Source organism: Calidris pugnax, unplaced genomic scaffold (assembly GCF_001431845.1).
Source record: "Calidris pugnax isolate Ruff unplaced genomic scaffold, ASM143184v1 scaffold271, whole genome shotgun sequence".
In the NCBI taxonomy this organism is placed as follows: Eukaryota; Metazoa; Chordata; class Aves; order Charadriiformes; family Scolopacidae; genus Calidris; species Calidris pugnax.
Window position 1 is genome coordinate 729,053 of NW_015091003.1, and position 14,956 is coordinate 744,008.

The 14,956-nt window shown below is 40.2% G+C and overlaps 1 protein-coding gene across 1 annotated transcript in view; it reads right to left on the reverse strand.

Moving 5' to 3' along the window:
* The window catches only part of ENPEP (glutamyl aminopeptidase (aminopeptidase A)), a 41,464-nt gene extending 36,034 nt beyond the window's left edge, over positions 1 to 5,430 (reverse strand). Inside the window, exon 1 of the mRNA XM_014955581.1 lies at positions 4,528 to 5,430. Coding sequence (XP_014811067.1) covers positions 4,528 to 5,177 — 650 coding nt within the window. The 5' untranslated portion in view covers positions 5,178 to 5,430. The remainder of the gene's footprint in view (positions 1 to 4,527) is intronic.
* Positions 5,431 to 14,956: the final 9,526 nt, after the last annotated feature.

Sequence of the window (14,956 nt, forward strand, 5' to 3'; positions counted from 1 at the left end):
GTACTTGTCCATTCATAAAAGCAGGTGACATCAGAAATGCACAAGCTGACATCGTATAGGCATGTGTGACACGTATAATAGTCTGTCAGTAACATCCTCTGGGTTTCAGGGCAAAGGCTAAAGCCAATTGCTTGTCATCAAATATTTTTAGGAGTCAGGCAATGAAATACAAATGACCCCTCATGGATGGTAAAAATTTAGCTCACCTTCTCTATGAGCTTTCTGATTGATTTTTGTGCTCAAAATAAACTACTGATGGTATTATCTGAAAGGAAATTAAGGTCCTGTATAGGGATATTTAATTAAGTCACTCCCTGTGTTGTTTACCCACTGGAGCACATCTTGGGATTTGAGTCTTTAACATCTCCTGAGAAGATAATTGTGTAAGTGTCCCTAAAATCTCACTCTGCTTGTGTGTTTCTTTTTCTGCAGTTACCAAATGCAGTTTTCTGCTGGTGCTGTTATGCTTTCCCGACTCCATTAATGAAACTGCTGGGGAAAGATAGAAAGTCCAGGTCAACATCCTAACCGATGCTATGCTAGCTTTGTTGGGGGGGGTCTAGAAAGTCATCTCAGTTATGCAAAAACAACTGGAGGAGCTAGACAATAGGGGTCACGTAAAAAAATAAGGTGAAGGTTATGAACGTTCGTATCATGTGCTTGCCTCTCACAGTGACATCAGGCTCCCCCATTAATGAACCACACGATGACAGAGCATATTCTGCAGTGATTGATGGTGGAAGGGATCACAGATGCTTCTTCAATTAATCTGGAATGTTGGGCATTTTCTGACGGCGCTTCTACAGCTGCTCCAACTATATTAAGGTAGTTTTTCTTTCCAAAAAGTAATTAAAAGTGTGCATCATAAATTACAGATCTGCAGCAATCCTACAAGCTCAGTTGACAACCAATTTTTCAGTGCTTCTGTTGCCCTTGGCATTGCCCTGTGACGGTTAAATACTAAGCTGGTCATTAGGAACTTGTAGCAGCAAGGTCATTTTCAAGCCTGACGGAGGTAATATGTCTGCGTTCTTACCAATCATGTTCATAATAGTAACTCAAAAGTTCGTGGGCAGAAAGCATAATGAACATTCACCTTAATATAACTTCAGGCTCAGTAGAGTTTCTTTTGCTTGGTAAATTGTTTGATGTTAGTCTCTCCACTTTTTTTTAGGATTTGAAAGCTATTTCACAATTAAATTAACTTCAAGTCCCCAGGGCAATGCTTCACAGCTATTGCTTAAAAAATTGGCTACATATTTTGACACATTTATATCTTGTTCTTACAGACTGATAACACTGTGATATCTCTGTTGATTTATAAGGTGATAGTCCTTATATCCTCATATATTTGTGGCGGCAGACAGACATCAGCAGTGGAAAATCTTAGCTATGGTGTAGATGATGAGAACTCCCGGCTAGGGCATGCATAGAAATGGCACTAGAAACATGAAATGTTGTAATTTCCTTTTAATTTCCTTTCAAACTGTATAAAGTAGTTTTTAGATAAGATTTTCTTCACTACATTGTGGCTTCTGCCCTTCTACTTGCTGCTGATGTCCAGACCTTTAAATGTGAATTAGAGTTGTAAATATCATAGTAATAAGAAGTGAAGATCTGGCTGAGACTGCATCCAGTTGTTCCCAAAATGAAACAGTACTGCATTTAGAACCATGATGAATTTCCTTTTCTTTTTTTTTTTTCCCAGAGCATAGGGGTTTAGTGCAAAAACCCCTCCCATGAGCTAATTAAAGAATTTTTCTCCTAGTCTTTCCCTAAATTCAGATACATTGCTTTGTTTGAGAACATTTTTTCCTTGAGGAAGAACTGCAGGAGTGCTACTTATATACTTCTATACGCTAAAGAATACTTTGCCTTTCCCTAATCAATAAAATCCTAAATGCAGGTCTCCCTGATAGAGATGTGCCCAGCTGAGTAGCTTTTATAAACCTCTTGTTCTACTTTTACTGAGGACAGAGAGAATTCCTATAAAATAGAAGTCATACCTTGCCACTAACAGTAATGTAAAATCAAAACCAGCTGCTGGGACATGTTTATATTATCTGTAATACTAAGGAGAAAATAAAAGGGGGTTTTAGCACATTCCTTAAAGGAACCCACTTTACCAGGCAAGGACTCTTGTGCACCTTTCCCTAATACTTGAAAATAATACAAATGTAATGTGTTTAAGCTTACTGCCCAAAGTAGGGAAGGACTGTTATTCCCGTCTCATCATTGGGGAAATGAAATGTGCAGAGGAATAGCTTTACCAAAGGATTTCAGTGTTCACAGCTGGATTTAGGCACCCACGGGAGGGTCTAGGCAGGTCTATGTCTAAAATCTGCATTCTCAAAGTTTCTGCTTTCCTGATCCCTACTCACATACTCACATCAATTTAAATAACTCACATACTCACATCAATTTAAATAATCAATGTCCCCAAGATATCTCAAGATCTGCTTCTAGACATGTCCAAACCCACCCTTTTTTCTGAGAGGGATTGTGTGATCCCTCTCAGAAGTGTTCTTCTGAACACAGAAGTGTTCTTCTTCTACTACCGAGTATCCCAGACTCACAGGCATGTTCATCACATGTCTACCTGTTTTCCACAAAATAGCGGTGGGAGATTTGAATCTAAGCAACAGCAGTGCCTGGACTTGTGCCCCATTGGTAAACAAAAAGCATTATAGCAAACCTTTGCCCTCACAAATAGACAGCTGCGGAGCAGCTCAGCCCTCGGAGCTGATTTTCCAGTGTTATTAATTCTCTCAAGAGGTCCCACTGCTTCTAACACTGCCCAGAAGGGATGGGGGAGCAGGTCAATTACACATTGACTCTCGTTTTCACCTCAGCCCCCTTCTCTCTAACATCTGATCATTCTTCATCTAACATCACTCATTCTTATTAAAGCCCTTCTCAAGGCTTTGAGAAACTTTGAGAAAATAAACAAACTCACACACTCAAGTTCCTTTCTGTATTGAGTGTTCTCAGACTGCTGGCTGGGATTATCCTTGTAATTGTAACTTCCAGCAACCAAATCAAGAAGTAGGAGCCCTCTTGCACTGAGCTCACATTTTATGCTTCCTTTAGCTTATGAAGTTGTCGTTTCCTCCTGACATCAGATGCTTGGTCCTTGTCTTCCTACACTGTCTGGATCTGAGGGATGGGCACTTGCCTCTCCTGCTCTTTGACACAGAAGATCTGTGTCCTGGTTCTGCTCTTCTGGTGTTGTGACATGCCTGGGCCAATTGATTTAATATCTAGGTACCTTTCACTAATAAGATGGAAGTAACACACCTCAACTTAGAAAGATGCTAAGACGTTACTCTTTAAAACTGCTGTGGGGATGTTAGATACTCAAAGTATAAAATCAAAGCACCTTCTAAGTCAGAGCAATACTGAGGTGGTAGACGGAGAAAAACAAGAGGGAAAGAGCTGGCTGGGGTATGAGCTGTTCGCTACATGGCTTCTTCCCAGATCAGATAACTATGTTTAAGTATGAAAAATCAAAGCTTGCTTTTTCCTCTGCCTCTTGGATCTGCTGCTGGTGGTGCCTGTAACTGCTGCTACTCCTGGCATTGTCTGTCAGTGGCTGAATGGAGCTGATGTGAGACTCACTCATGACACCATTGTCCCAGGAGGGCAAATATGGTACCTGAAAACCCATCATTGTTTGTCTTTGTGTTCCTGCTACAGGACCTTGGAAAAGTCTAGCCAAGTTTATCTTCTAGCTATAAAGGCTAGAATGAGTTACTTCAGAAACATAAATACTGGAAAATGGATGAGTGTTTATATGTTAACTGTGAAGAAATGTCTCTGAGCAGTGGGCAATGGCTTTTTCAAGCTTCCACCTTGAAGTAGTGCAAACCTGGGAAGTGGAATGAGTTAACTAAACTGTCAGAGGCTTTGTAATCTTTCAATTACTATTGATATATTAAAAGGGAAGAGCTGGAGCACAAAAAAAGCCAAGTCAAAGATAACCTTCATCATCTGGACTTTCCTACCCATCATTTAAACCAGCTGTACAAGGGGCAGGAAAGTTCTGGTTTGGATATTCCTCAGGGTTACAACATCAAGGAGGCACTATGTTAGAAAAACTGTCACAAGAACAATTCACACCAAACCTGTTACCTTGGGGAGGGCTAGGAGAGAGTGTTGAGAGCTGTATGCTTTTTATTGTACTACAGAGACAAAAACAGGCCTTAATCCCTCCAGCTCTCTGAGGGAGCCATTCATAAAGCTCAAGGGTAACCTGGGACCAGTAGAGTTTGAAAAAGTTTTTCAGAATAATAATAACAACAAACCCTTCGTCTCTCCAGCCCACATTCACTTGTCAACAGCAAAAGGGTTTTGAGTACAGCATCTTCCTTAGGGGAATGAGAAAAATTAAAGAACAGCCCAGAAATATCAGCAAGTTGGTGAGAGACCAGACGGAGAATCTGAAACAAATAGAGCATGGAATAGAGCACGCCTGAGCAAGTAGAAATAGAGAAGAAAGTTTAATAAACAAAAGAGAAACCACTTTACTTGATCACTCCGTCTTCAGTGTAGGTGGTCCTATAAAATCCAACCAGGGAGCCATTCAGCCAGCCTTGAAACTTCAGGGTGAGTATATAGGGATCACTTTGATCAGTGGCAGAGAGCTCCGTTTCTGCCTTCATCACTATGTACTCTTGTGGCTTGTACTCGAAACAGTCATTCAGAGCAAACTGCTGTCCTGAGGATTTCTGGAGTGTGGGCATTTCTGTAATCTTGGTCTCTCGCAGGTGGAGCCACAGGTAGCTGGTAGATTTTTCCAAAGCAATAGAAATACTGACTGACCCAGTGTAAGTGTCTTTCTCCATTTCAGGCTTCATTTCCAGATCATAGTGGAGAGGCTTGACATAAGTGGGTAGCCTGAAATGTCTCCATTCTCCAGTCTCATCATTTTTAGGAGGACAGGGACCCAAATCCACTGGGGGTGTTGGCTGACCTGTTGTTACTCCTGGAGCTGGGGGAGTAGGGCTTGTTACTCCTGGAGCTGGGGGATCCTCCGTCTGACATTTAGGTCTGCTCAATCCCACGCCAAGCCCCACGGCAAGACCTACAACGACCACAACGCCACAGATGACAGCCACATGCTTTGTCTTCATGCAGTACCTCTTGGACTTCTCATCCTCAAAATTCATGCCCTCCATCTCTGCTCCCGGGTCTGTTCTCAGAGCAAAACATTAACTTTAAAAAAGCTTATTAGTCACTTCAGCACTTGCATTCAGTAAACTCAGCAGACTTGGTTTGTATTTTAATTGTGCAGCTATAGCTGTTCTCTGCCCGTCTCCCCCACTTCGCTTTCCACGAGGCACTCAATTAATTAAAGACACCCTGCGCTTGGAGGAAATGTGAATGATCAAAAGGAGCGCAGCTGGGCTGGGAGACGGAGGGAACCGACACAGAAGAACATTGTTCCTGCCGTGCTCCCCTTATAAACAGCACAACCCCACCCCCAGTCCCTCCTGCTCTGGCCTGAGTTAAATATAAAACAGTGCTATGTTAATCAGCAGTTAGGAGATGATCAGATGCCAAAGCTATGTCAGCAACTTTCAGAAAGAATTTACAGAGGTGTAACTGCTCCAAACCCTCAACCTTTGCCACTACCTCTTCCTTTTTTCCCCCCTGCTGTATCTTGTTTGGGGTTTTGAGGTTTGGCTTTTTTTTTTTTTTTTTTTAACTTTTTCCTCTTACTAGCAAAGACTTCCTTGAACTTCCACCCTATAGCTTGTGAAATGACATCTCCAAAGTCTCAAAAATCCAGCAAAAATCACATACATCTTTCAAGGCCTTTTCAACTGTTTCCCCTCTTTTCTAGGCTCATTTACTTTTCCCGAGTAATTCGAGGCGGTCACAGGCAGAAGAATGCCCGGTGGAAAAATAAATTTTGATCACTGACTTCAAACTTTCAAACATGTCTAATTCTTCTCCCTCTTTCATTGGGCCAATTTTCCAGGAGATTGCTCATAACCGTGCATGCAAGCTGGTAGCCTGGGATAGCATTGCCTTGCTGGTCAGAGCAACTACAGTCCTGCCTTTGAACCTTTGCTGTGGGGACCCTTCTAAATAGGCAGTTATATGATTTACGTACTAATGATCTAATATAGCATTTACTGAATGTCAACACGATATGGGACTTCATCGAAACAAATTAATGGAATAGAGCCTGATTCTGCTCAGGGGAACTTCTTGTAAGTAAGGCCTCGCTAAGCCTGCAACCGAGATGTTGCTAATGCAGTATGAAACTGAGTACAGCAGTAATCTTGACCTTGTTTGATGCTGAACTAAAGGAAGACATTGTAGAAAAGAAACCTCAGTCCCTGGATCTCTTAACCCTCTTTCTCCACTTATGGAGCCCACCTAAGTAGATTTTTAATCAGGCGTGTCAGTTTGGCTTCATGCCTCCTGTCATGCCTTCTGTTTTAGTTTATTAGGAGAGAGATTATTATCACTCTTCATGTAAATTACAACTCTGACTAGTTAACCTCCTTTTTTTTTTTTTTTTTTTTCTTTTTTTTGAGATGGGTGAAGTTTCACCTGGATGGGTTGACTTAAGCCCTAGAATTAGTCAATGCATGAACAAATGATCTGAGTGAAATGCACTGAATCAGGGAAGGAGCTTTTCCAGGATAGACTTCATCCAGTCTTTTTGGAAATGGATCTGCTCGCAAGCTTTATAAGTCTCCTTTTGGAGTATCGCCAGCCACCATGGGGAACTTTAGCCACCCAATCCACATCGGCACTCTTACAGCACACTACTATTTATATAGCATCTTGTTTTAAAGACAATGTTTTCCAACAGGAACTGAGAAAAAAATAGGTCTTTTTCGCAGAGCATGAAGTTAACTCTTACTCATATTTTCAAAAGTGAAAAACCAATGCAAAAAAAAAAATGAAGCAGAAAGCTAAAAATCTGTTTCACATTATGTCTGTTTTTATTGTTTCCCATTTTTCTGCTGTGATCAAAACTAGATATGACATGGGAAACCAGTGCCCTTTAATGGATTGGGTAAGAATTTAACTTCTAGCAACAGAGCCAGCACTGAAGATCATGGTCTTAACATTTAAAACCATTTCAGCTCTTCTTTTGTTCTGAGATTGGACAGGACAAGGAAAAAGAGTGAGAATAGATTTTAGATAAAACATCTTAAGCCAGAGAAGGCCATAAGTGATGAGATAGTAAATGTGTCTTGTTTTTAGACATGCTTTTTATGTTACTCCCATTTTCATTCTTCTTAACCATGAGGTCTTCTGTTATATTTTTAATCTGAGATAAAAAATGCTCTTTGAGATTATAGACTGCAGAGCAGGTTATTTACTGTAATTATAAAGATACTTGCAGATTTCTTCACTGGTAACAATTACCTCCTTCAGAAAGAGCTAGAAAACATGTGAATGAGCTGGTCCCAAACAGCAAAAATATATGTATTTCTTATCCTAAGCCTTAAAAACAATACTAGCTGTAAAAGCCATTAGAGGCTAATGAGGAGTGACAAATGAATTAGCTCAACAAGTAGCAGAGATTATTGGTGTCTTCTGCCAGTCAAGAGCAGTAGTGCGCTTATACGCAAGTTCTGGCATTCATTTTCCCTTTATAAAAACTGAGGTTCAAACCTAGTTGCAGCCAAAAATAGGTATAATATATTTCTGATAGTGGTAGTTATGAGCAGACTTACCCTCCCAGATCAGAAATATGCTTTTTTCCTAGCTGGCACCGCTAGGGTCAGCTAGCAGTGTTAGGAAGCTGCCTAGCTACCAAGGCAGCGAGGGACCAATGACCTAATACACATGTCCACCAATAAGACAGGACTCAAACTATTAATTCCTCTACACAGGAGCAATAAAAGAGGGCAGAGCTCCCAAGGGCAATGCCAGTGCTCTCCCTGTTTGTCTGCCTCTAGTCAGAAAGGGGCAAGGAACAGAATTTGCCTCCCAAGACGATAGAGAACATCAACAAGGTATAGATACTTTGTCTACCCTCTCCCAATGGGCATAACATGATGAATCCCCATATGGAAAGTGGAAGAACACCCCAAGCTGCTCCAGCATAAACCACAAGCATGGCTGGAGGCAAGTGCTGTCCAAGCTTGGAGGGGTTGAAATTGCTTTAGTTTAATTTCTAGAAAACTGATGAGAGATTAAAACAATCTTATCAGTCACCTGGACAATGCCAACGTCTGCTATCATTTGTTAAGTGTTTATTTTTAATTGAATTTAATTTTAAATTTCACCTTAAGTTAGAACTCAGTTCTTAATCTGTACCAGAATTGCCACACTAGTTTAATCCTGCCCCTTTGGCTACCTAAAATGGAGGGGGGTATGAAGTCACCCTGCTCTGTCATGACATTGCTGGTGGGGACACGTATGTGCCTGTAGGAGCAATATCCCAACATCTTTTCAGACAACTACAGGCATAAAAATGAATTCTAATTTTTATCCCCAAATTGTATGCCATTCATTTCCAATATAGCTTCCAATTTTAAATTCGGAAAATGGAATAAAATTTCCACAAGTGACAGCCAGGATCAGCGCTAGCGGGGGCCTGCTGTAGGCATTCAGGGAGAAGTCACATAGTACCAGGAAATCCTTAATTGAAGCTGACAATGAGAAAACAGCTGCTCTGGAAAGCATCAAAGATGTGGAAATAAATGAAGTATATTTAAAAAAAAAAAAAAAAGAAGAAAAAAAGAAAAAACCTTCATTGCAGCTGACAACGAATGAAACTCCTCTGAGCCAAGTCCATCCTTGGAATAACATGAAACACTCACTGGGCATATGCCAAGGAGGTCTTTGGCTCCCTGTGTCCAGGGTCTAATGGGGGCAGCAGAGCCTAAGGACCTCTGAGTTCTGAGCTGCCCCTGCTGCAAGGTTTAGGGATACCATAGTAAACAGAGCCTCTCTGCCTCCATCAGGAGGAATTTGGCTCTCTTTATGCTAAAATAACACCCCGACTCAGATTTGTCATTGAGAAAAAAGAAAGCATGAAGCAATCTGCTGTAGTGGCTGCTTTCTGGCAGAGCTGCGCTTGCAGACCTAATTTGAGAAATGTGAAACTGGCTGTGGTGTTCTACCTGGTCATAAATGAACTGTGTCAGAAATCATTCCCTTGTCCAGTATTTTCCTGTGACTGTAATGACTGATTCTGTCTCCATCTTTGGCTTCGAACACCCTCTAGCAATCATTAATCCCCTAAAGTTTGTAAGTCTTAGTAATTACTGGGTTGCAGTAGTCCTTGTTCCACTCACAGTCTTTCCTATGACAGTTTTGAACAACAAGATAAGTCCTTTGGGGTTTGTGTTGTTTGGAAATGCAAATGTTTTGAACTGATTTGAGAAAGACAGTCAGGATTTCTTCATTCATAATTGTTGCCCCATTTAGACCTTTGAAATACCCCAGCTGTGGGGTGGTGTCGGCTGTGGTGCCTCGGGAGGGCTGCCTTATTTCCTGCTGCAGACTGACAAGCTCCGTGTGTGACACACCGGCTGATGCACAGTGTGGTCCCACCACCTCTCCGGGGCTCTGCTGTCTTTCCCCAGCAGGTCAGTGCTGGCTGTTTCATTTATCACCAGGGTCAGGGCCGAAGCCTTAAAGCCTCTTCACAAGAAAGTACTGCTAGTTATGTTTAGTAGAGGCTTTATTTCCTTTCATTTTTTTTGCACCTGTTTCAAATTCCTGGATGAAGATTCTGTGCCTCAAAATGTGAATCTCATCTCTTATGCTATTGTGTAAACAAAGCAAGTCAAATGGGATTCATTTGCTTTGCTATATCATATGTCACATCATATCATTTAATCTTCCACTGTGTTGCTACCAAGAGGAGCCTGTCTGTGTTCTTTCATTCTAATCATTAACCTTTAATACGAAACCAGAATAGTCTGGATCCTGGTCAATACAGTTCCAACTTTCCAATTCTAACATGTTTTATTATTTTTACATTTTAGTACCCTATTTCTTGTCAACACTGGTCATTAAAGTAGTTACAGTTTATGTCTCTGCACTTCAAAGTCTAGTTTCCAGTAGGAAATTTCCTTTTTGTCTTTAAAAATATGCCTGAGGAGAGTTCTACTGTATCAACAAAGTACAATTTAACTTGGAGATTTTTTCAAACTCACTCAACATGCATCTTGTTTAACAACATCCTAAGCAAAACTGAGAAAAGCAACAAGCTTTTCCAGTGTAACCTCTAGGATATGTTGGGACACCAGCAGACCCACTGGAAAAACAAATATTGCAGTTTACAAATTCAGTGGGAAATTCCTTGATGAACTTCTGGAGGCATTTTATCCTCGTAGAATGTGATACTTTAGAAGATCTCCTCTCTCCACTTGCAATTCAGGGCACTACTTTTAATCTACCTGATGTGAGTTGCAGTTCCTTGAGGTGCTACCTCTGCCCTTGAGCACTGCTCTGTCATTCGGTACGCAGCTATATTGATCCATTCCTATGTCTAGATAGCAGGGCATGAAAAGAAAAGCATTTTGATGGAGGAGAGGGGTAAAATTTCCTTCCTACCTTGACTAGCCCCAGCCAGAAACTGTTAACCTTCAGGGCAGCCTTATTTGTACCGTTTTCTCCTTTAGAAGCAGGGGGAAGTTCAGAGGCCAAATAAATGAAAACGAAGCTTTATCAGCCCAGTAATGATGTCTGCTCAGCATGCAGTGATCCAAATATCTACTAAATAGTATCATTTAGTACTTTAGTATCTGACACTAGCTTCATTGAGCAGGTGATGGAGATTACTGGGGAAAACAGTATTTTCAGTTAAGGCATGTTTCCACTTACAGTAAATTGTGGGTTTCTCATCTTACTGAAAAAGATGTAGTAGAAAGAAAAGAAAGCATTGAACTAACTGGCGAGACAAACAGAATGGAAGGATAAATCATCCTTTTAATCAGTAAAGGAGATTAAGACACTGAATCTTGCTCTCTTAAAACTGTGTGCGCTGGGAGCAATCCCATAACAGTCAACATGGTGCTTGAGAATCTGGAAAAAGAGCAATAGGATATAATAAGTGTAAAATACTGTGTAGCTTTGATTAAGATAGTTTACCTGTCCCATAATATAATAGCAAGGAAACTCATAGAGCTTTCAATTTGACACAGATTAGAAAAAAAATCTTTCAAGGTCCCTTCCAACCCAGACAATTCTATGATTCTATGTTAATCTCACATATATCTCACCTGTGCCATTCATAATGAGGTGCCATAGATGCTGTTTGTGAAGCATCTAGTGCAAGCCACTGAGAAGCAGAACAGTGGAATGAGAAGATTTCTGATCTGTTCTGCTATACAAATTCATGTGGTCCTTTGCTGCTAAAGGTGCATCAGAAATCATGCCAAATCACAAAAATAATTGCTTGCATGATTTTCAGCACCAGAGAAGTCCCATAAATGAAACTAAGTTAATGGAAGAGGAGAAGATAGTGAAACATTTTTGCTCAGTTGCACATGTAATCTCAGGGGAAATGTCTGTCAACATGTATTTAGATTACTTCCAGGTCTGTTACCTCTGCATTTGCCCTTGTTTTCATTTTCTTGGCCAGGGTGATGAAGCTGATAATAGAGAAGACAATTGCAGCAGCATAAACTGTTTCATTCACTGTTATATAAAAAATCCTTTTTTGCTCCCTTTGCAAACAGGATTGTAGTTATATTAAGGCATTTGAAAATGAATCCAGAGATTGGGGGATGAAGTGGACAGTCATAGATTTAGCTTCCTTCCTCCCGTCCTAGTTGAGTCTCCTTTCCTGCAAAATGGAAACAGAACAAGCTATGTCTTTAGGGCTTCAACCACATTTACTTCGTCTGGTTTGCCCTGCATAGAATATCTCTCTCTTTCAAGGACTAGCTCTATTTTCATCAGTCCTTTCCTGCTAACAGCCACTGCCAACAGCTGCTACTCTATTTGGGTAGAATAGGAGACAGACAAAGATCAGTTGACTGATTCCTAGGCAAGTTCCTAAATCACTCCTGGCACACACTTTGACAAACAGGTGTGTATGTGAGGGGTGGTGAGGTACACGCACTGGAGTACCGGTTAGCAAGTTTGCCTGAAAGGGAGTGTCACAGTAGGAGGAGGGCCCTGACACAAGTAATGTTTATTTCAATGTTATTTGGGAGTTGTGTTCTCCAGAGCAACAACCAGCCAACCGTTTTCACACAGAAAGAATACTGTAAAATATTTTGCTCTATTTCAGCAAACCTAAGCTGATCTGGGAGTACAATTTTATTGGACAGCAGTTAAGTCCTCATATGTAAATTTTCATTATGAGCAGCAGTAACTGAAATAGTCTGTGTTTCTACACAAGGATGAGGACATCTTTATTCTTCAGGCATATAATGTTATTTTGAGCTTCTGTGCAGGCATTACAGGTTGCCAAGAGCATAAATGAACAGACCAGTAAAAATAAGCACTCGGTAAAGATTGCACTGAAGAAAAAGCAGCACAAGCAAAATCAAAGAAACACAGGAATTTCAGATCTTACAGATGATCAAAGCAATATTTCATCTTCCTTTTAAAACCAGCTAAGGAGTTGCATCCTTTATATCCAACACCAAATGGAGCCAAAGAGGCTTAGAGCTGGGAAAATAATAAAATAATGTCTTGGGCTATCTGGATCCACTTGGAGGTTTGAACCCCTTGACCAAGACCTTCTCCGCTGATAATCAGATGCCAAATGAGATTGGACCTTACGCACCAATGTGCTTTTAAATTTGTGGGATTGCTGCCTCTGCTGTCCCTGAAGAAGTTTAAACACTGGTGTTTTATGGAATAAGCTACGGGATGGGATATTGTTGTACAGCCAGGTATGTCCTGCAGAGCCTTCTTTCCCTTCTCACTTTAATTCACTTTTTTATTTTCCTCAAACCCCAGTGATAGGCCTTAGCAGGAATCTGCCTTTACTAAAAAGAACTTACTTCTGAGAACTTCTGGCAATAGAAGCCACAAGAATTACCAACAAACCTAATAAATTAAAATGAATAAAAAAGACTACTTTTCAGCCTCTGTCCTAGTGTCTGTTAGAAACAATTGCTACTGCTTGTATATGCTGTTTTCAGGCTATTTCTGGTTCTTTCTGAAGTCAATAATAACATTTCCATTCACTGCAGAGAGACCAAGAAGCAGAGCAGAGGAGTGGAGTCCTATGTTTATTACCACATCTGAGGGGAATGTTTAGATGTAGGATGTTTGATGCTTCTCCCTCACAGAACTTTCTTCTATTTATATACTTACATTCAGAAGCAGCCTAATGGTTTTAGATGCAGTAAAGGCTTGGTCCTTGCCCAGCAAACACATCTGCTGGTATTAGAAATGAGAAAAAAGAAGAAAAAAGAAAAAACTGTAAAGGCAGAATGAAATGAAGTGATAGGACAATTACATTATCTACATTACATACAGATAGGTATGTATGTGCTATTCATCTTGATCAGTTGTAATCCAACATCTGTAATTCATATTGCATTTAATTCATATTACATGACAGGTTCTCATTCTGTTGGCTTGCTTCTCATAATGCCATAGGACTTTAAATTAAGTTCTTGTAAATTAAATAATACCATAAAAATATGTGCTCAGCTGAGAATTTTATTGGAGTTATCCAGCACTTACTGGACTGTCAGACAAAGCAATCTCCAGCTGAATTATCAGAACTTGTATCTATGGTGCAATCAACAGTGTTTTTCAACTGAATAGGTTTAAAGATTAAAAAGTCAAAGGACAAACTGTTCAGTGTAGTTTTACAATGATCATACCTTACTTTTCCCAGAAAAGAAAGTTGTTTCTGAATATATACTTATGGTTAAAGCAAGGTGCAGTCTATTTAACTTCCCTTCACACTTTTAAGTTCCATGAGATTTTTGGAATATCTATTTAACTTTTTTACACTTTTAAGTTCCATGAGATTTTTGGAATAGAAATAACTTTTTTGAGGAAGATACACTACTACAGTGATACAAAGCAACAAAAAGTTCTCTCAGAGACAGAACTTTAATAATTTCCTTAAGTTTATATAAAAATGTGTGCATCAAGTTGACTATGATATAAGGGCATCTCTGTACAAGATCTGAGTCTGCCTGCTCCAGTTGGAGGGTCGGCAATTTTTTTCCAGAAGCTATGCCAACGTCTTCCTTTCATCTGTAATATTTCTATCATTGACAGAGATCATAAGGGCATCTCTGTACGAGATCTGAGTCTGCCTACTCCTGTTGGAGGGTCGGCAATTTTTTTCCAGAAGCTATGCCACCCTCTTCCTTTCATCTGTAATATTTCTGTCATTGACAGAGATGTTCAAATCTTCAGACATGGCCAGTAGGAGGGAAAAAATTGGAAAAGGGGCTAAAACTAATCACAAGTTATGGAGAGACTCAAAACTGCTTTGTAGTCGACTACAAAGTTGTTAATGTAAAAGGACACTGAAACCTATTTCCTCCCCGAACGTCTTCCTTTCATCTGTAATATTTCTATCATTGACAGAGATACTCAAATCTTCAGACATGGCCAGCAGGAGGGAAAAAATTGGAAAAGGGGCTAAAACTAATCACAGGTTATGGAGAGACTCAAAACTGCTTTGTAGTCGACTACAAAGTTGTTAATGTAAAAGGACACTGAAACCTATTTCCTCCCCGTAGTCCTTCCTGCTTAATATTCTTATTGTCCATTATCCCAGACCAGGACAGATACCTGAATTGCTGATATTCTGCAGATAATTTGCCTAGATTGCAAAGGAATGCTTCTGACTACATGGAACATTTTAACAGTGCTGTTTTAACAATATCAGGTGAAAACCTCTAAATGTTCCAGACAGAGAAATAGAAAAGGCTTTTTCTGCTTTGCCAAGGTGGCGTTTAGTTTTCTTAACCCTTATGTTCCTCTAAGTGGCAGCTGCACATTTAGTGCTGTAGAGAAAGCAGAGTTCACAGCCTTGCTTTCA